Below are 23,485 nucleotides of genomic sequence, written 5' to 3' on the forward strand. Positions count from 1 at the left end.
AGGGGAAATCGAATGAATAATTACAAATGGACAGTGTGGGGAGGGGACTGGCAGCAGGAAGATAAATAAGGAAGGGTGGAAAGAGGAGATTAAGGGACAGAATACAGGAAAGGACAACAAAACCTAAGGGTTATTTGGAGTGTCATAGGGAAACCTAATATACTAGAAGCTTTATAAAATATATACATATATAAAGGTGATCTAAATAAAATCATTGAAAAATAGAAGAGATATAGCACCCACTGGATACCTCTTATCACCAAATAAAACTTCCAGTATCAGGAATGAGGTGCATCTAATCCAGTTTTTGACCAAAGTGGCCTCATGGGAATACCCAAATAATGCATGCTGTTTCCTAGGCTATTGGATGTTCTAAACAAACTGATAGCATGGTCCTGGTTCTGAAGACACTACCTACAGGACTCATTGAACAAATAAATATCAATCCAGGTTCTACCAAGGGCCTTAAGCACTAAAGAATAGTGTTCATGGTCCTGGAATGTACAAAGCATGCTACCAAAAAAAAAACAAAACAAAAAAACAGCAAAAAAAAAGGTGAACATCCACCAATCTACAAAGTGTTCAATCTACATCATCATGCAAGATATGCTAGCACAATAGTGGTACATTGCTTGTGGGAATAAACAACCAATATATGCTTAGACTTAAGAATCAGTTCATGATATAGAACTTATCTCTGACACTTCTTGGTTGGCAAACAACTAGAGACTAGATAGAACAAGGACTGAAGGGAAAACCAAGTATTACAGTTCTTCTAAGAGAACATAGCAATAAATGACTTCTAACAACATTCTAATATGTTCATAGAACAGTATCTTGCTCAGCTACCATCATAGGAGCTTCCTCCTACAGTCAATTGGAATACAGAAACCCATAGCTAATATGGAGAAAGTGAGAGACCCTGAATGAGTTAACCTCTAAAGGAAATGACTCCATAAAATATCCCCCATCAGAGATCTGTATAGAAAAGGAGGCATGGAGATTGTAAGAGCCAAAAAGGTAGGAGTATACCCAAAAGAAGTGTAGGGCCCGGGTCTGCCCTTTTTCCTGGGGTGCATCTCCAGGAGAGTTTCTGGTCAGCTGACAAAGCATTCTGTTTGTTCCTATACTTCCCCTGCTCCACCTGGTGATGAGCTGTAGGGCATTGACTCTATTGTTGATATGGTAATTTCCCACCTGCCTGGGCGGAGGTCCTTTTGCAGCAGTTAGGTAGATAAGGACTTCCCCAAGTCTAAATAAACCTGCATTTGGCTGATCTCCTTTCGAATGACCCAGGTCTCTTTGTGTGTTCTTTCAATCTCCAGGCCCTTGCCAGACTTGCTTATGGTACAGTGGAGCGCGAACTGTACCAAGGGTGACCAAGGGTGTAGCACAGAATCGGGTGTTACAAAGAAGTTCTCTAAATGCCGCATAACTGAAACATGAATGAACTCACAGAGACCATGGTAGCATGTACAGGGCCAGCATAAGTCAGTACCAGGATGAACTTGAAATTATAGGAGGAGTAGAAACAAATCTCATTCATAAACTGAAAGCTATCTCCAACTGATAACTACTCATAAATGTAATAATTAGTTATCTCCAAAGGAGTCTCATCAAGTATACAAAGCATCCATAAGGACAATCCCCAAGAACAGCACTAGATAACCAACACAAAACAGACTCAATGGCATAGTTAGAGGTTGTTTGTTTCATAATGTTTTATCATGGCTTTCTTAATCATTACAGGACATTTGAGTATATATTATGGCTTCCAGTATTGTGTTTCTATGGTCTTCCTATTTGTACAAACATGTGTCTGTTTCTATGTGTGCTTCTTGTGCCTTTTCTTTAGATTTTTTTCTGTTTGGTTTTATTTTATTTTAATTTAGTATTATTATTCAAATGCCTGTTTTCTAAAAAGAGACAGAAAGTATGTGGTGGTGTGGGAGGTCCTTCTGTCTGTGTGTTGCTTTTCTTTGTTAATGAATAAAGGAACTGCCTTGTCTGTTGATATGGCAGAACTTAGGTAGGCAGGGAAGACAGAACTGAATTCTGGAAGAAGGAAGGTGGAGAGAGAGATGCCATGTATCTGCCACCAGAGGTGGACGTGCTGGAATTTTGCTGGTAGGCCATGACCTCATGGTGATACACATATTAATAGAAATATGTTAAATGAAGATGTAAGAATTAGTCAATAAGAATCTAGAGCTAATGGGCAAAGCCAGTGTTTTAAATAGTATAGTTTTTGTGTGATATTTTGGGTGTAAGCTAGCTGGGTAGCTGGGAAGAATAAGCGGCCTCTCCCCCTACAATGTGGATTTGGATGGGAGGGGAGGTGTGAGGATCTTGGAGAAGTTGGTGGCTATTGTATGAAAAAGGGATATTTTCTTTATATTTATTTTAAATAGAAACCACATGTCCCTCTCACCCCTCCTCCCTCTTTCTCACCTACTTCCCCACTTCCTATTCCCCATCTACTCTTGCAAAAGGATAAGGCTTCCTATAGGGAATCAAGAAAGCCTGGCATACTAAGTTTAGGCAGGACCAAGCTCCTCTCCCCTGCATTAAGGTTTACCAAGGCATCTTACCCTACGGAATGGGATTCAAAAAGCCAGCTAAAGCACTAGGAATAGATCCTGGCTCTACTATCAGGGACCCCTCAAATAGACCAAAGCTTCACAAAGGTTGCCCACATGCAGAGGGCCTAGTTCTGTCCAATATAGGCTCCACAGTTGTCAGTCCAGAGTCATTGAGATGCCACTAGCTTCAGAAAGCTGTCTCTGTGGGTTTCTCCATCATGATTTTGAACTCCCTTGCTCATATAGTCCATTCTCCTTCTCTTCAATTGGACTCCCAGAGCTCAGCCCAGTGCTTGGATATGGCTCTCTGTATGTGCTTTCATCAGTTACTAGATGAAGGCTTTATGATAACAATTAGGATTATAAGGGAATAATAGAGCAAGTAGAGTTAAACTGTGCTGGGGAATATAGAGGAGGATAAAAGAGGGAATATGGGGGAATGAATAACATTAAAAACCTTTCAAAACAGACACATGGAAATCTATGACATTAAAGTCTTCCAAATATATAGATCAAGATAAAGAAAAATATACACATATACATAAAAAGTTAGTGGAGTTATTCTATCATAGGGTAGCAATGACTATTAGATAATTATAAAACATGATGAAAACAGGCTGGTTCAAACCTAGATGCTTCATTTTCTTTTATAATGCTGGAAGATATCATATAGCTACTGAAGGAGAAAATAATCATCAATTATACCTATTAATGAAACCTGTGAGTTATAATAATTACTGGCTTGGCAAGACACACCTACTGGTGCAATAGTAGCATTAACATCATAAGAGTTACCAATCACAAAATCAGTGGATTTAATTATCACTCAAAAAGATGAAACCTGTAACTGGCACCATTATTAGTCTAATAACTTAAAGCTAGGCAAGTAATATGCTGGAAGAAATAACTACTATTATTCTGATAAATGAACAAAATATTTTATATAGACTCCAATGATTTAGTATAATACTTATAGACCAATGCATTTTAACACCAATCAAGAAGCTTTAATTTGCAGTAGATACTGAGTGTGGTTATTGGAACAGGTACAGCCCCCATAGACTTATATATTAGAATACTTTATCAACACTTGGTGGAACTATTTGAGAAGGATTAGGAGGTGTGGCATTGTTGGAGGAGGTGTGTCACTGGGGGCTTGTTTTGAAATTAAAATAATTCACCCAATTCTCAGTTTGCTCTCTTGGCCAGCTATTTGTGAAATAAGATGTGAGTCTTCAAATGTTCCTACTGTCATGTCTTTGATCAGCTATCATAAACTCTAACCCTCTGAAAGTGTAAACATGATTAAATGGTTCATTTATTAGTTGTGTTGGCCATGGTGTTTTTGTACAGTAATAGAAAAGCAACCAAGACAGTGATAAACACAGAGACACATAGTTGGTCAAGTTGAGAGATTAAGATACTAGAGAAACCTCCTGCCTAAAGTAACATGTATACCTCACCACTCCTCACAAGGCTAGAGATCAATACACAATACAGGGGGAGGGGGAATGAGAGCCAGAGACAGTGGATGATCTGCACAAATGAACTCACAGTGGTTGCAATCGCATGCAGAAAACCTTTACAAGCTGAAAACAAGAAATCACAGCATAGAGGGGGAAATTTAGCATACAATCCCACCCCCCGAAATGAAGCTATTGGCAATTGGTGGCTGATGGGAAAGGGAGAATCAATCTCTGGGAATTGGACCACAATTCAATGAAAGAAGACGCATCCAAGAATATGTGGGCATCACAAATTGGTCTAATGAGTAAAAAAAAAATAAGACACAAACCTAAGTGGGTAGGAAAAGAGGACTAGCACAGGAAAGAGTTGGGTCAGAGAGGTGAATATGATCAAAACCTGTTATTTGGCATCCTTAAAAAATGAGAATAATTTTATAGTTAAAATATGGTATTTTGTCCATCTTTTAAGTACAACTCTCACCCAACATATGAACATGACCTGAAGGCTCTGGGAACCAGTTTTTTGTAAACAACTACTCATGGAGATAGTGCATTCACCATAACAAATTTGAAACACCAATTTAAATGTTACATCTTTACTGGAATCTTTGTATGAGTGTATTAATCAAATAAATTTCTTCTTCTTTCTATATTTTTCATAGTACTTTATTTTCCTGCTTCCTTACTGCCATATACTTCAGATTAGAGTCACTTGTATACTGATTTGTCTTTTCTATACCTTCTATTTTAAACCATAATGAAATTCAGGGATTTTTAATTCCTCTTTTTAGAGACAAAAACATTGACCTTTCATTGCTAAAATATCATGCATTGTTAAGTCAATATCAAAACTATAATCTCAAAGAATTAATTAAATAAAAAGTATACTAGTGATACTTGTTTATGAAAAGCCTGTTATTTGCTAGGTGCTTCAAGTCATTAGAAATCTATGTATCAAAATACCAAATGACTATTAGCTTAATTTTTTATTACTAACTCTGACTTTATGCTATCAAGTAAAAGAAAATTTAGTGAATATTCCTTACATAACCCACATAGTGAATATTATTACTGAACTAAGTATATTTTGTTTGTCTGATAGTATCTAGTACATAAATAGTACTATAAATAGTAAATAAAATAAAAAATAAAAGCTTAATTATTCTCTAAGACCAAACTTTCCTTTGGGTTATATATTCCATTTCCCAGTTCTATTTAAACCATGAACATTCAGGAAGACCATGACCATAACTAGTAATTAGGCCATAAATTTTGCTGAGTCTGATCTCCCTTGTCAAGACCATGTACTATTTTTCGTCTTGGAAGGCACTAAAATAAACTAAAGTAGAAAAATGAGAAATCTGGCCTAGTCTTTGATCTCATTTCAAACCCTGAGATAGCAAACCTAAAGACATAAAAAACAAATTGGTCACTCAGAATAGAACAATATGTCACATAAAATTCTTAAAATAAATTTATATTTGTAATGTAAACTTTTAAAACTGTAATTTATTAATTTGTAGTTTATCAAGCATTTTAGTTATGCAGGTTATAAAAACTCAAAAACTTATTACTTGATATTTATTGTTTCAAATTCTTCCTTTATAACATTAAATTTCAAAAGTATTTTTTTCTTAAACTGATCACATTTAAGATAGTTTATGTCTGAATTTCAGCATGAACTTTTAGGCCCTAAAACACAGAAGCTCATAGCTCTTTCTTTATATCTTCATTTTAATATAATTTAGTATAATGACAAGATCAAGACAAAGTCTTTTTATAGCACGGTGTTGATGAGAAAACAAAATCCTAAAAAGATCAACTCTTTGGACTAAGTCAAATATAAGAGCAAACTTTAAGGCATATATTCAATAGTACTATGATTTGGGAAAATAAACTTTTCTATACTCCCACTTCTTTATTTTTAAATATTAGAACAACTTTCCTACTGTATTTTGATAAGAATTCTAAGACCCAGCATTCTAGATAATTTGAATGAATAAAATATGAATTTTCAAATTATTTCCTGTTAAACTGCAACAATGTTAAATAGAAGGAAAATACCACTTGCTGAAAGAAGTCTATAATTCACCAAGAAATTGAAAGTTTGTGAGAAAAATCAGACTTATTTTGCATACTATTATAATAAATCCTTTCCCACCTTGAGACAATTTTCCATTTCCCTTGAAAATTAAATCATAACATTCTGTTTATACCTGCGCTTCATTATTTTGAGTTTAAATGTAGAGTTGGCTTTGGAGCCCTAGTTCCTGGAACCAACACTGGTTGCCTCAATTGTTATTTTTCTCTAAACTAAATCTTAGTCATTAATTTTTTCATCTATTTATCAACATATGCTGATAGTTACCATCACATACTTTGAAGCTGTCAGAGTACTATATCATATGATAATGGCTAAGATACAGTTATCATAGGATAAATGATAAAAAAAACAAACATTATGAGATGAGAAGACATGTGACTATACAAGCATATCTCTCTCTCTCTCTCTCCCTCTCTCTCTCTCTCTCTCTCTCTCTCTCTCTCTCTCTCTCTCTCTTCTGTCTTTCCTTCTTTTCCAGCTCTCTGTTGTACTTCTTTTCAACTTGGCATGGTCAACAATTCTTTGAGTTCATCAGAACCACCTTTATTCAGCTAAGCAAATGGTTTTACAATTCTTAAAAAGACTGGTTCAAGAAACCTGGAGTATGGACTGTGACTTTAGTTTTTAGAATGAAAGAGCAAGAAGTGCGGTTTGCATCAGGAATAGGGCACAGATTTTAAGACAAGGAGGGCAACAACTAATATAAGAATTAGAACTAAATTGCATCACAGAAAAACAGTAGAAAGATGGCAGGCAGGATGGATAAAGGAGAAGAATGGAGTGTATTTAAGGTCAACCTGGGCTGTGTAGGGAAAGCTTGTCTCACAAACAGAAACAGAAATTTCTAAATGTTTATGAAATGTGAATCTGAGGTTATAATCTGCAATAGTTTTCTAGCTTGAGTATACGCATTACACTTAAGCTAAAGGTTCTTTCCAAACTATTTATAATCAAAGCACAGATAATATTCTTGGTTCACTGTTTCTCCTCTGTTACATTCTGTAATAAAAGAGTAAGTGTTGTCTTTTGGTAACTGCTGAAAGATTTCACCTGTGTTAGAATTAAGGTCATCTGGCTCTGACTCAGTCCCATTTTGGCTTCCATTTCCCTGAAGAGTATTCATCGCCATAAGCTTCATCTTCTGGAGCTTCATTGCCTCAGCCATTGCTGCAGCTGTTATACCTAAATCAGAACCATCAATTTAAAAATGGGAATTATTTCTTAATGACAGAAAAATATGTGCATAGTTATTTAACAAGAATATGCTGCATGATGCAAGCAGAAAAGTAAATCACAAGTAAGCAATGAAAAATAAATATTCAAAAATGCATTTTCAACTCATAATGACTTATAACAAAGAGCATGAAAATATAAAGAGATTAAAATATAGGTCTGATTTGTGATAAAAAATAACTAAATAGGTCAAATATTGCTATTATTAACTTGATTTTAAGTAAATAATTATTAACTACAAGAAGGGAAAGCAATCCAAGACTTAATATATATGTGTGCAAAAATGAAATTAAGAATATTTATGAACAAGACTCTTCACATATTTTTAATTTGTTGACACAATGAAAAGTTTCAATATTTATGTGCCTGTCTAATCAAATACCATCTGTATGCTGTGCAAAGTAATATCAGAGAACAGACTCTAAATGTACTACTATTAACCTGGTGAATAATCATGTCATAATAGTCTTAGAAGGAAATTGAGAAGGCCACTTGTTGGTTCCCGGCTGCCCAGCTAGCTTAGACCTGAAACAATCACAAAGAAACTGTATTATTTAAATCACTGTTTGGCCTACTAGCTCTAGACTTTTAATGGCTAACTCTTACATATAAACCCATCTCCATTAATCTGTGTATCGCCACGTGGCAGTGGTTTACCGACAAAGTTTTGTCATGTCTGACTCTGGCTTCTCTCTGACTCTGCCCTTTTTTCTTCCAGCATTCAGCTTAGCTTTCCCTGCCTAAGTTCTGCCTTGCTATAGGTCCAAAGCAGTTTCTTTATTAATGGTAATCACAGTACACGGAGGGGATATCATGTTCAATTTCTTCATTTAACAAAAAGAAAAGAATAAACCTTTATAGTTCAGTTTTATACATAAATATAGGTGACAAAGGACCACATTTCTTAGTGGAATGTACAGATATTAAAGTTCTAAAACAGCTCTAATGTAAATGAATGAAAACCATTAAGGGTAAGTTCCTTTTGCCACAGTCACTCATACATTGCTGATTCCTATTTTAGAGCTTCTTTCATTTGACTCAAAGTTTAGAGATATAACCTATATCTCCTATGCTCTTACTAGCTTATGATCTTCATTACAATAACATTATACTCATAAATCATGAAATCTTGTTGAGTCTCTAGAAAAGGTGGCATCCTCAAGTGTCAACTTAGTTTTTTTCAACAAGTTGTTTATAACAGGGTACATTTAATAAAAGAGAACACCCTTACATAGATTTTCTTTTTTTTTTTTTTGGTTTTTTTTTTTTTTTTTTTTTTTTGGTTTTTCGAGACAGGGTTTCTCTGTGGCTTTGGAGCCTGTCCTGGAACTCGCTCTTGGAGACCAGGCTGGTCTCTAACTCACAGAGATCCGCCTGCCTCTGCCTCCCGAGTGCTGGGATTAAAGGCGTGCGCCACCATCGCCCGGCCCATAACATAGATTTTCCCCAGTGTAGCCTTGAAGACAAAATTCAGATGAAGTAGTAACAAAGTTAATTTGAGAATAATAAATTTTACTTAGATATAAGAATTTCAGCATATATCAGATAACTAGAAAAGAAAATAATGAAAGAAAGATCATTTTAAAGGTGAAAGCGCTATAATTACAGTTAACTACACAGACATATTTCTTTGACGAACTTTGTTGTTTTAGACATGGATTCTCAGATCAGTTCTGTTACGGGGTTTCATATATGTATATGTAAAATTGTATATAGTAGGTGGACTATTGATCTGAAGAGAAAGTTCACAAAAGAAAATATAAAATGACTAAGAAATTTCTCAGAATATGTTCATCATCTTTAGCGATTAGGGAAATGCAAGCTCAAGCAACTTTGAGAATTCATGTTACCCTTATAAAACAGAAGTTCTAGCCAAAACAATCTTATACAACAAAGGAGCGTCTGGAGGCATTACCATCCCTGACTTCAAACTCTACTACAGAGCTACAGTATTGAAAACAGCTTGGTATTGGCATAAAAACAGAGAAGTCGACCAATGGAATCGAATAGAAGACCCTGACATTAACCCACAAACCTATGAACACCTGATTTTCGATAAAGGAGCTAAAAGTATACAATGGAAAAAAGAGAGCATCTTCAACAAATTGTGCTGGCAAAACTGGATGTCAACCTGTAGAAGAATGAAAATAGATCCATATCTATCACCATGCACAAAACTCAAGTCCAAATGGATTAAAGACCTCAATATCAGTCTGAACACACTGAACCTGATAGAAGAGAAAGTGGGAAGTACTCTACAACACATGGGCACAGGAGACCACTTCTTACGTATAACCCCAGCAGCACAGACATTAAGGACCTCATTGAATAAATGGGACCTCCTGAGACTGAGAAGCTTCTGTAAAGCAAAGGACACTGTCGCTAAGACACAAAGGCAACCCACCAACTGGGTGAAGATCTTCACCAACCCCGCAACTGACAAAGGTCTGATATCCAAAATATATAAAGAACTCAAGAAACTAGACCGTAAAAGGCTAATCAACCCAATTAGAAAATGGGGCATTGAGCTGAACAGAGAATTCTCAACAGAAGAAGTTCAAATGGCCAAAAGACACTTAAGGTCATGCTCAACTTCCTTAGTGATCAGGGAAATGCAAATCAAGACAACTTTAAGATACCATCTTACACCTGTCAGAATGGCTAAAATAAAAAACACCAATGATAGCCTTTGTTGGAGAGGTTGTGGAGAAAGGGGTACACTCATCCATTGCTGGTGGGAATGCAAACTTGTGCAACCACTTTGGAAGGCAGTATGGCGGTTTCTCAGGAAATTCGGGATCAACTTACCCCTGGACCCAGCAATACCACTCTTGGGAATTTACCCAAGAGAGGCCTTATCATACAACAAAAGTATATGCTCTACAATGTTCATAGCAGCATTGTTTGTGATAGCCAGAACCTGGAAACAACCTAGATGCCCTTCAATGGAAGAATGGATGAAGAAAGTATGGAATTTATACATATTAGAGTACTACTCAGCAATAAAAAACAAGGACTTCATGAATTTTGCATACAAATGGATGGAAATAGAAAACACTATCCTGAGTGAGGTAAGCCAGACCCAAAAAGAGGAACATGGGATGTACTCATTCATATTTGGTTTCTAGCCATAAACCAAGGACATTGAGCTTATAATTAGTGATCCTAGAGAAGCTAAATAAGGAGAACCCAAAGAAAAACATATAGGCATCCTCCTGAATATTAACCTTCAGCAAGCGATGAAAGGAGACAGAGACAGAGACCCAAATTGGAGCACAGGACTGAAATCTCAAGGTCCAAATCAGGAGCAGAGGGAGAGAGAGCACGAGCATGGAACTCAGGACCGCGAGGGGTGCACCCACACACTGAGACAATGGGGATGTTCTATTGGGAACTCAGCAAGGCCAGCTGGCCTGGGTCTGGAAAAGCCTGGGATAAAACCGGACTCTCTGAACATAGTGGACAATGAGGACTACTGAGAACTCAAGAACAATGGCAATGGGTTTCTGATCCTACTGCACGCACTGGCTTTGTGGGAGCCTAGGCAGTTTGGATGCTCACCATACTAGACCTGGATGGAGGTGGGGGTTCCTTGGACTTCCCACAGGACAGGGAACCCTGATTGCTTTTCGGGCTGGGGGGAGACTTAATTGGGGGAGGGGGAGGGAAATGGGAGGCGGTGGCGGGGAAGAGACAGAAATCTTTAATAATAAATTAATAAAAAAAACAAAACAGAAGTTCTTGGGTTTGTGGTAGCTACAAACTCAATCTTCATAAAATGTTGAAATTCTACTTACTTCCTAACTGAAAGCTCCCTTTTGCTTTTCCTTCTTTCCTTCTTTCCTTCCACCCTTTCTTCCTCCCACCCTTCACTTAATTAATTTATTTATTTATATCCCAACTTTATTTTCCTCTCCCTCCTCTCTTCCCACTAACCCCCAAACTCCCTTCTTCCCCCCCTCCATCTTTTTCTCCTCCGTTATTATTAAGAAATCATTAAGCCTCCCAAATATTAAAAGAGACTACTGGAAAGTGGGGAGGGGATTTCAGGGGAAAGGTAGAAACCTGGTAAAAGGAAAACTCCCAGGAATTTACAAGGATGACCCCAGTGATGACGCCAAGCAATAGGAATACAAGCCTTAAGGGGACATCTCCTGTGAGCAGGCAAGACTTCCTGTGAAGAGACTGGGACACTAACCAAACCATATAACATTGAACATATAGTCTATCTTGCCTCTGGGATGTGCTGGGATAAGGGTGGTACATAGATGTGAGAGTGACCAACCAATGACTATTCCAGTATCAGATCTATTCTGAGAGTGCAAGCCAACTTCTTAGACTGCCTAGAGCACCAAGGCCCAGAGTCTGGATGACCCAGAGACCTAGGAGAGAACCAAAGTTGACTGGAGAAAAAAAAAGTCAAGGTGATGGTAACTAATGATATTCTGCTGTAAACCTGCATTGGTTCCTAAACCAGTTGTCACCAGAGAGACTTCAACAACTGTTGGAAACAGATACAGAGACCCACAGCAAAGCATTAGGCCAAGTTCAGGTAATCCTGCTGAAGAGAGATAGGATGGATGGTAGAAGACCGAGGGGTCAATAATATTATAAGAAAACACACAATATCAACTAGCCTGGGCTCACAGAGATTGAACCAAAAACCTCAAAGCCTACTTACCTAGGCCCTATGAAAACCTGTGACAGATGTATTTCTTGGTCTTCTTGTGAGACTCCTAACAGTGGGAGCAGGAACTGTCTTTGACTACTTTTTTTGATTTTGAGATTTAGCTTTGATAATAAAAATAATACCAGAAGACACTGACCATATTGCTACCAAGGGAGTCCTATCCAGTTGTATGGCCTATTAACCACAACGGTGTCCTTCTTGGCAATATATTTCTAAAAGCATAATGGTTGTCATACATGAGCAATCTATCTACTTGGGCTTAAAGCCTGCTCAATGCATTGGAAATTTTAACCGGTACTGGAATATACCAAAGTATCCAGGACTAGTGAGATCTTGGATATTAGAAGAGATCCTTCTACCACTTTACTCAACCATAATTTGTAACTGCACTTTAAATATGTATCATTATACCTATAGATAAGTATAGCTCTAATCCTTCATCAAGCATATCTTTATATGAAGAAGATATGCTTACAGAAAAGCACAACTGGTCAATATTCATAGACCAACTCATCTCATACCCATTCCCCAGACTCAATAAATACATCTACAATACAACATCTGTACCTAATGCTCACGAACACAGTGCAAGAGAACGTGGAATGATTATAAAAGTCAGAGGCCAGGAAGTCAGTTCTGTGACATATATATCAAAAGACTATTGCTTTGCCCGACGACACATAGACTTCTGGTACATACAATCTTTCTGTATCTTCTAGTAAAAAAGCCCAGTGCTAGGAATGTGTTATGTCTCAAGACTGCTAGCCTGGAAGTCTTAGAGACATCCTAAAAGTAGTGTTTGGTGTCATTGTTCTTGGTTGCTCAAAAGAATTTATAGCAAGATCCTACTGCTGAAGGCATTACACATTTGAGACCTAGGAAGGTAAATCAAGCTCTTTCTGATCTAGAAGCTATGACTTTTGGCAAGCTTACATAGTTCCAGAGTTGCAATGTATTCTGCTGAGGGAAAACAGTAATCAACAGTCTTGCCCAGTTGTGAACCCTGGGGACTACAATATCGACAAGCCTGGCAAGACAATGGCCACAAACACAAAAGTGACCTGACTGCGATGAGGGAAAAATGATGATCTCTGAGTGAATTTATGGCACTCCTCACAAGAGGAAACTGCTTTCTGGTGATGTAAAACTAACCAGGAAGCCCTGGTAAGGAAGGTCATACATCTTAGAGGAAAATCTATTATTCTGATTTTGCTAAATGCATATATGTCCAAAGTGTTTCTAAATACATATCACTACAACCATATATTACCTTGGCTCTCATTCCTCATCAAAAAGGCTTATTTATGTAGAGGATAACAGAGAATATTGAAAATTACGATTAGTCAAAGTGAAAAAAAATAATTTTTGTTAAGTTCTCAGTTACAAATGGCATATATATATATATATATATATATATATACATACATAGATACATATATGCATATATCACACCCTATTCCCAGGTTTCGGGAACAGCAGACAGAAAAGAAAGACTAGTCATTCCAATTACTGATGAAATGATAATATGTGCATGTACAATAATCTATATCTTTATCTTTTGTAATTACAAACATTTATTGAATTTTTTTTCATTCTGAAAATAATACTTTGATATTTTATAAAAGTTCAGGAAAGTCCTTGGGATGTTGTTACTAAAATAGCTAGGACCTCAATCACTATATTGAATATATATGGAGAAAGTGGACAACCTTGTCTTTTTCCTGATTTCAGTGGGATTGCTGGGAGTTTCTATCCATTTAGTTTGATTTTGGCTGTTGGCTTGCTGTATATTGCCATTATTATGTTTAGGTATGTTCCTTGTGTCCCTGCTCTCTCCAAGACTATTTTTTTGACTAGTTGCTTTCTAAAGAGATACCAAGATGGTTTGGAATTAAATAAATGCGGAGAATGAGTAAGGGGAAATTATGATCAGAATATGTTGTATGAAAAATATCTTCAATATACAAAATGAAAAAAATCTGTTCTCCGAAGAAAACCTTAAATATCCAAATTATGTATTTTCCAAACAATTTTGTTCCTTTGACTGTGTCCCTTTTTCTGGCACTGATGACCCTATATGCAATTTTACTCTGCTACTAGAACTGTAAGAAATTTTATATCCATCATGGAATATATACCTTATAATATTTTCCTGTGTCTAGCTTTTTTAACCTTAGAATAACAACCTTGATATTTATCCACTGTCATAATAATATAACAAAATCATATTTTAAGTTGAGAAATATTCCAGAGTATATACTATTGATACAGAAAAATGTCTTTATGTGTTCATATCTTTATAAAAACATAAGTTGTATGTTTTGGATATCACAAGTAGTGAAATTAAAAAATAAGGTATTTGTGATACTGATTTTGAATTTCATACATGTATTAACTAATATATATGTATATATAATGGTGATTGTGTTTTTCTCAGTGTTATTGAGCTTTAAAACTTCTGCACACATTTAAGTCATTTGGATATTAACTTTTTTCTTGGATAATAGGTCTGAAATTATTTTCTTCCACTTCATCAGTTGTCCTCTTTCTGTTTAGACTGTTTTCTTTGTTGGTCAGATGCTTTTGAGTATGATGTAGTCACACTTGTCCATTTTGCTTTTGTTTCCTTTGCTTCTGTTGTCATTTTCAAAAAATCACTACCAAGGCAAATGTCAAAAAGATTTTTCCTATGCTTTCTTCTAGAAGTTGTGTAGTATCACATTATATGTTTTAAGTTTTCAATTCATTTAGCAAACATCTCATTTTCTCATTTCTGCTTGTTGATATCCAATTTTGCAAAGTTATTGAAGTGGGTTTAACTGACATATTTTATATTTTTCACACTTTATTCTTAACTAAAATTCAACATCTGAATGTGATAAAGTCTATATTCCCCTGAAGTATATGTGATCATACTTTAGGCTTAAAATGTCTGGGAATATTCTTCATGAGAAGTCCAATAAACACCTAAAATGGTCTATTAATCCTCCAATTTTATAAATAAAAATCTCTGAAACCTTGAGAGAAAGTTTGAGGTTGAGACTTAAGTTAGTAACCTGTCATTAGTTCAGGAAGTATTCCAATCTCCTGCTTTTTCAATTAACGCTTCCAGTACTGATACTGTATTCATGATCCTTATTTCAACTCAGAGAATTCTACAATTGATTTGTGTCATCAGAGTCACTGAACAGACGATGGGAATAAGTGTATCATATAATTTTCTCTGCTTTAATTTATTCATATTCATAAAGAATACATTAGACTGGATTATCTCAGGATGACCTTTTAAAACAATTATCCCCTTGACATTTTCTTTCTACTGTATGCATGTAGTTTCTTTGATTATTTTTATCCAAGTGCTTACCTAAATAAAAATTTCCTTGAAATATTTTCACTAGAAAAAGAATGCTCGATTTACAAATATACTAGATATATAGTCATTGAACTACAAGTTTAATGTCAGGGTATCTGTCACTTGTAGTAAAATGTAAAAACACAAAACTGCATTTGTTTTTGTTGTTGTTTTGGGAGACAGAAATCTTAAAGCTGGTTAGTTAGCATGATTTGAGTGATCTAGGAAGAGTTGGATAAGAAAAGAACATGATCAAAATATATTTAAAAAATGAAAAATTTAGAAAGGTAAAACATGTAAAAAACACAAAATAAACAAAACAACAAAGCCATATATATGAGTGCACAAAAGTGTTTTCTTCTTTTTTCTGTTTTTTCCCTTTTTTGACAGTGATGTTTGGTTCTATTCCTGTGTCTCTGGGCTGTCCACCCTCTTGTTCCTGGCCAACCACGCAGTGTCAGGCGTGGGCTCCCTCTTATGGCATGGGGCTAAATTTGGACCAGTCATTGGTTGACCACTCCCACAAGTTCTGTGCCACCATCACATCAGCACATCTTACAAGCAGGAGAAATTATAGGTTGAAGTTTTTGTGGTTGTGCTGATGTCCCAGTCCCACTGTTGTGAGCCTTGCTGGTTATACAAGATAACAAGTTCAGACTCTGTATCCTCTATTACTGGGAGAATTCTCTAGGGTTACTCATAAATTCCAGGAAGTTTCCACTGCACTATTGCTCCCCAAATGTCCCCCAGTTCTAACTGTCTTTCCCAGTAATCTCTTCCTCCATTACACAGTTGATTCCTCCTGTTCCCATCCCATCCAGCCCACAGTTCACTTACAAAATCTATTCTATTTCCACTTCCCAGAGAGATCTACTCTCTATCCTCCCAAAGCCCTGCATGTTGCTCAGCATCTCTAAGTCTGTGGATTGTAAAATTAGCCTTTAATGGCTAATATCCACATATAAGTTAGTACCATGGTTTTTTTCTTTCTGGATATGGGTGAAGATGATTTTTTTTCTAGTTCCATCCATTTGCCTGCAAATTTCATTGATGTCATTGTTTTTTTACAGCTGAGTAATACTCTATTGTGAAATTTACCACATTTTCTTTATCAATTTTTCAATTGAGGGACATCTAGACAATTTGCAGTTTCTGGATATTATAAATAAAGCTTCTCTGAACATACTGGTGTAAATGTCCTTGTGGTAGGATGAATGATCTTTAGAGTATATGCCTAAGAGTGGTACAGTTAGTTAGATATTGAGAGTTTTAAATTTCTAAGGAACTACCATATTGATTTCCATAGTGACTGCACAAGTTTGTATTCCCATCAGCAATGAAGGTATGTTCCTCTTCCTCCACATCCTCTCCAGCATGAGATGCCATTTGTGTTATTGAACTTGGCCTTTTGACTGGTGTAAGATTGAATCTCAGAGTTCCCAATAGAACATCCCCATTGTCTCAGTGTGTGGGTGCACCCCTCGCGGTCCTGAGTTCCATGCTCGTGCTCTCTCTCCTTCTGCTCCTGATTTGGACCTTGAGATTTCAGTCCTGTGCTCCAATTTGGGTCTCTGTCTCTGTCTCCTAAGGCCAGCTGGCCTGGGTCTGGAAAAGCCTGGGATAAAACCGGACTCTCTGAACATAGCGGACAGTGAGGACTACTGAGAACTCAAGAACAATGGCAATGGGTTTCTGATCCTACTGCAAGCACTGGCTTTGTGGGAGCCTAGGCAGTTTGGATGCTCAACTTACTAGACCTGGAAGGAGGTGGGGGTTCCTTGGACTTCCCACAGGACAGGGAACCCTGATTGCTTTTCGGGCTGGGGGGAGACTTAATTGGGGGAGGGGGAGGGAAATGGGAGGCGGTGGCGGGGAAGAGACAGAAATCTTTAATAAATAAATAAATTAAAAAAAAAGATTGAATCTCAGAGTCATTTTGGTTCATATTTCTCTGATGGTTAATCATGATGAACATTTCTTTAAGTGTATTTTGGCCATTTGAGATTCCTCTGTTGAGAATTCTCTGTTCAAATTGGAACTCTATTTTTTTCTTATAATGGAAACATTTAATTAAGAGAGCTTGATTACTATTTCATATGTTCAGGCCGTCGTCATCATGGTGAAGAACATGACAACAAGCAGGAAGATATGGTGCTGGAGGAGTAGCCAAGCCATATCTTGCAGGCAACAGGAAGTTGACTGAGTGTCACACTGAGCGAAGCTTAAACAAAAGAGACCTCAAAGTCCATGTCCATAGTGACACCCTTCCAAAAACAAGGATATACCTACTCCAACAAAGCCACAACTCTTAACAGTGCCACTCCCAATGGGAGCCAATTACATTCAAACTACCACTGTAATGTAAATCGTTTCTATATGTTCCTTTCACATGGTTTTAGTTTTGTCATGGTATTTTTTATTTCTTTTTATATTACTTTATAAATAATACCTATCAAAATTTCATTTCCTCCCCTCCTCCCATTTCCTTCCTGCTCCTCCATACACCCTCTCCCTCCAGTCCTGAGAGAGGGCAAGGTACCCTGCCCTGTGGGAAGTCCAAGGCCCTCCCCCCTCCGTCCAGGCTTAGGAAGGTATGAATACAATTAGAATAGGATCCCCAAAATGCATGCAGTAGAGACAAATCTCAGTGCCATTATTATTGACTGCTCAGTCTGCCCCAATTGTCAGCCACATTCAGAGGGTCCAGTTTGATCCCATGCTCGTTCAGTCCCAGTCCAGCTGGATTTGTTGAGCTCCCATTAGCTCAGGCACACTGTCTCAGTGGGAATACCAACCCCTCGAGGCCCTGACTTCCTTGCTCATATTCCCCGTCTCCCTCCTTCCGCTTTTCAACCGGACCTTGGGAGCTCAGTCCAGTGCTCTGATGTGGGTCTCTGTCTCTATCTCCATCTGTCAGATGAAGGTTCTATAGTGATATTCAAGATAGTCATCAGTATGACTACTGGACAAGGCCAGTTCAGATACCCTCTCCTCCACTGCCCAGGGTCCTCGCTGGGGTCATTCCCATAGACTCCTGGGAACCCCTCCAGATCCAAGCCTTTTGCCAAAATGGCTCCCTCAATTAAGAAATCTCCTTCCCTGCTCCCATATCCATCCTTCCTCCATCTCAACCATTCCACTCCCCCAAGCTCTCCCCAACCCTCCCATTCTCCCCTCTCTCTTCCCCTTTCTCCTACCCTCCATCCCACCCTCACTCCTATGCTCCAAATTTTTGCCTGGCCATCTTGTCTGCTTCCAATTTTCAGGAAGATCTATATATGTTTTTTCTTTAGGTCGGAACCTCATTTTAAATTGAACTGTTTGGTTTTTTGATGCCTAGTTTCTTGAATTCTTTATATATTTCAGATATGAGTACTCTGTCAGATGTGGAGTTAATGAAAATGTTTTTCTACCCTATAGGATGTCATTTGAAATGATTCTTAGTGATATCATACTCATATATCTGTGTCTAGTATAATCATCATCAGAGAGGCAACTGATGGTATCAGATGCAGATACCAATAGAGAAATACTAGGCTGAGCCAGGGGAACCCAAAAGAGGAGAGGGATGAAGGATTGTAGGAGCCAGAGGGGTGGAGAACACCAGGAGTATAACAGGAGAACATGGCTCACAAATTCAATTAAGCAGGGCTCACAGGGTCTGAAGTGACAATCAGGGACCCTTTATGGGTCTGAGATAGGTTTGCTGCATATACATTATGGTTGTGTAGCTTGATCTTCATGTGAGATTCCTAAGAGTTGGAGTGGAGGAGGGCTAACTTTTATCCTTTAGCCTGTGCTTAGAACGCTTTTACTCCTACTGTTGTCTCTTCCTGCCTTAATATGAGGGTTTGTGCTAGTTTTATTCTAATTTGTTATGCCATATTTGGTTGATATCCCTAAGAGGACTGACTACTGTTTTAATTTTTTTTATTTGTTTGTTTGTTTGTAAAAGGGAAATGGAGAACTAGATCTCGGGGAGGGGTGGAGAGTAAAGAAAGGGGGAAAGTATGGTCAGCATATAATGTATGAGATAAAAATAAAAAAAAATCATAGTGATTTGAAAAGAACCAAGGAAATATAAACTTCCTAATCAGTTATACTTTGACCATCAATTAAGATTAGTTTACAAGCTTTCACACCTAATCTATGAACAAGTAAATTATCTGAAGTTGATCCATGAATAATGAAATCTTCAAATGTACACTTAATTAAAGGAAATGGTGAGTCAGTTCATAGAAATATGTTTTATATTTGAAAACAATATTTAATTTGAAAACAATAATTAACAGTCAAGGTATTCTAATTAATAATGTATTTGCCAAAAGAAAAACAGTTTAGATCATCACATGATTTCAATCTACTTTTCAAGTTCTGTGTGATGACTTGTGTGTTATTTGCAAAGTTGCTTTGAGTAAACTATGGTGTACTAAAACACCTATGAAATTCTCTTTTAATAAATGATGAAGATATAAATCTTCTAGGCATATATTTTATTTAGGTTTATTTTTATGAGATGCTCCAAACTCTGTGTAGGAAAACAAAACAGAAACCCCACACCACTTGGACCTTAAAACATCAGAATACAGTAAATGGAAACCTGTAAGTATCAAAAAGCATAAACCATTACAGAAACACAAACTTTAAAAAATGTCAAAAACAAGTAATCTAAAAGCATTTGACTATGTATGAGTTATCCAAACCAATTTGATACATGAACAATACAATCCCTGCACTTAATGTTCAGGAAATATCATAGAATAGGAGATGGAAAGATTATAAGAGTCAGAGGATTGGTGGTGATGCTGTAAAATAGTATATTTCTGTGTGCCAGGGAAACTGCACCTATGAAATTTTAACAATATAATTGCCTAAAGAAAGCCTGTATCGTGATAGCAATACTTGACATGCAAGTGTAGATGGACAAAATCTTACAAAATCTCATCCTTAGATGAAGATGGACAGAAAGGAACAGTCTTCTCCAGTTAAGTGTCTTCTGCCATGTTACAAAATAGCAAGTTGTTGGTCATCCTAAACATATATACATATAAATAAAACTAAAGAATGTCAGCAGGATAGATATATGGATGCATAGACAGACAGACAGATTGATATAGTTTCTGTGTGTGGATGGAAAGATAGAGATAGATTTATCTATGTAAGAGCCGTAAAGCAAAGGTGGCTGTGAAATTCAGAGTGTGGGTGGAGGAAAGGAAGTAGAATGGAGGAGGGAAGAGAGAAAATAATGTAAATATAGTACTCATGTATGAAACTGTCAAAAATCAAGAGTAAAAATATACATAAGCAAGTAACTAAATAAATAAAATAGTCACTAAAAATAAACTAAGTGAAAAGAATGAAAGTGAAGAGAAGGCACTTGCAAGGGATTATAGATCAACATTGCAGTAAATCTTCTGGACACCATTCAGTTATAAACACAATACTGATTTTCAATATTGAGAAAAAACTTGACAAACTATAACCAGAGGTAGACTAAATAGTAGATATAACCAGATAAAACTTACATTTAACCTTGAAATGGCATTGGCAATAGATATCATATATGTATACAAATATATCACATATATGTATAAATACATAAAACTTTTGCAGACTTAGTTGATATGCAGATAGATATTAAGAAAGGATACAGTCAGTATGTATTCACATTCAACTTACCCTTCAAAGATGACAGATTAGACGATGTATAATAATACAGTGAATTTTAATTTCAGAATGGAGCCAGAAAGGAAAATGACAATTAATAAAGGTTGGCAAAGCATTGTAGAGTGCAACCAAAACATAGCTTAGAAGGCTGGCTGCAATTTTGAACAAATTACTGTGGCCTTAAATGCATAACAAAATTCCCAGTTGCTAAGCAACTATGTATTTACTTTGTACAGCTTTGTCCAAGCAAAATAATAAGGATGAAACAATATGAAAGTCTAAAATCTTCTCAAATACTCCTATTACATCTGCTCTTAAACACTTATAAGAAGCAATGTATCAATCCTATTTTTATAAGCATTTTAAATCTGTGTTGTATTGAATATTCATTCTACAAAATGTGCAAATGACTGTTTCTTTTTAAATAAACAATGTTTAGATTGGAAATAATGGTGTCCAAAGGCCAATGTAATCTGTACTAGGTTCATAAAGAGAAAACTGTATCCGACATTACCTAAACAAATATTTGCTCAAATTCTTTATACTCCATCACTGTATATGCATCATAGCCTCAGAAGTGACACTGGTCAAGGCATAGACACTGAGTTGTGGAATTTTAAAAAGCAACTATTATTGCAATTTGGGTTTTCATCCAGGTGCACTAGATCTCATTTATCTTCTTTGCTTTATTTAGTTTTTGTTTTTGTTTTTGTTATCATTATTGATTTTTCTTTTGACACTGGGTCTTATCCTGCAGTTTAGGCTAAACTGGAATCCCTATGAACTCAAAACAGTCGTCCTGCCTCAGCCTTTCAAGGGATGTGGTAACTGCTAGCTATTATTCCTGGCTTCTATGTTTCTTAGTGTAGAATATTTCAAAGCACCTTAAATGCAATATTTATCATCTTAGAATAGAATTGCTCTAAATACAGTAGCATTATAAGGAATCACAATTTGAAACGTATTACACTAATTAGACTTCTTACATGGATACAAAGTCAGTCAAACTCAACTTCTTGGATACTTTTGTTCCTTGTATTTGAATATTTTCTGAGTAACAATCATTTACACTTGTTACTTCCATTACCATGTTAAAATAAAAATATTCCAGATTTCTATACTTAATCCTTAAAAAATTATCAATTAATTTGTTGATAGCAATTAAAGGCTATTTTATTTTAAGAAAAATTGAACCATATTAACTTTTGAACAGCAGAATGAATACTTTTTATGGTATTATATACCTTCCAAGGCAATCCATTAGACATTCTTCTACAGATTTACAAGATGAAATAAATTTTTCTTTAAAAAGCAAGCATAGAAAAAACGCTATTTATTTCCTGCTAGAAATAGAATGAATTGAAAAATTAGCCTCAAATTAAAAATATGTCTTTAGTCTAAAATGAAAGAAGTTTTAGCTTCTATGTAGCAGCTAAAAAGAATTCAAATGTTCTTTGTGTTTGTCAAAAAGTATCAGACCACCACTATGAAAATAATTAAAATCAGTAATGATCCACATTCTAGAAAGGCAATTGGCTTCCTGAAGATTACTACCTCTTGTACATTTTAGGAAGCAGTCTTTCCTTAGCCATATCCAAAAAGTACCAGAGAATCAATCATGTAGTCAGTTCTCCATTTGCCAGAATACTTGCTCTCTAGCATGTTGGCTGCCCTGAAAAAAACTCCTACTACTTCAATATTTTGCTATTTTAATTCAACACTGTAACACTTTTTCTTTAAGTATTTATATTATACTTAAAACAGAAAATAGGAGATACAGAAAAGTTTAAGTACATGTCATGTACACCACACATATATTACATAGATGAAGTATAAATATGAATATGTGTTCTATACTCACATCAAATAATATGGTAATGCACAGACAGATATCTGAAATAGCCACATGATTAAACGCACATGAATTCTTTGGAAAAGTAAACAAGTATCATAAAAAATATTAATCTGGTCTTGAGTCTTTCATGAACATAAGAGCATTTTTCAAAGCCTATTTTAACCTGCCAATTAATTATAATGCCAATTCATTATATATTGTAACTTTTAAAATTTCTCTTACTTTAATAGCTATATATAAAAAATTAGACATTGCTACTTTGGTATTAAAATTGTCCACTAAGTTTCTATAAGCAGAAAAATAAGTCTTATAGAATTTGATTACTAAGTAGTATATATCATACCAGTATTTCTTTAAGCAGAGTTATCACTATTCTAAGAGTAGTAACATTTCTAGAAGAGTTGGAGTTTGGCACATTAGTAGCTATTGTCTCAAAAAATATGAAATCATAATCACTTTTTACTGCAATTTCTGTGGAAATTATCCACATCAATTAAGGCAAAAATATAACCTGTTTGAACTGTAGGCATCTAGTA

At 36.1% G+C, this 23,485-nt stretch overlaps 1 protein-coding gene across 1 annotated transcript in view; it reads right to left on the reverse strand.

Moving 5' to 3' along the window:
• Positions 1–23,485, reverse strand: part of Dach2 (dachshund family transcription factor 2) — a 511,747-nt gene that overhangs the window by 176,882 nt on the left and 311,380 nt on the right. Inside the window, exon 4 of the mRNA XM_075956831.1 lies at positions 7,203–7,334. Within this exon, the coding sequence (XP_075812946.1) occupies positions 7,203–7,334 (132 nt within the window). The remainder of the gene's footprint in view (positions 1–7,202; positions 7,335–23,485) is intronic.

The sequence above is a fragment of the Microtus pennsylvanicus genome, chromosome X, assembly GCF_037038515.1.
Source record: "Microtus pennsylvanicus isolate mMicPen1 chromosome X, mMicPen1.hap1, whole genome shotgun sequence".
Taxonomy (NCBI): domain Eukaryota; kingdom Metazoa; phylum Chordata; class Mammalia; order Rodentia; family Cricetidae; genus Microtus; species Microtus pennsylvanicus.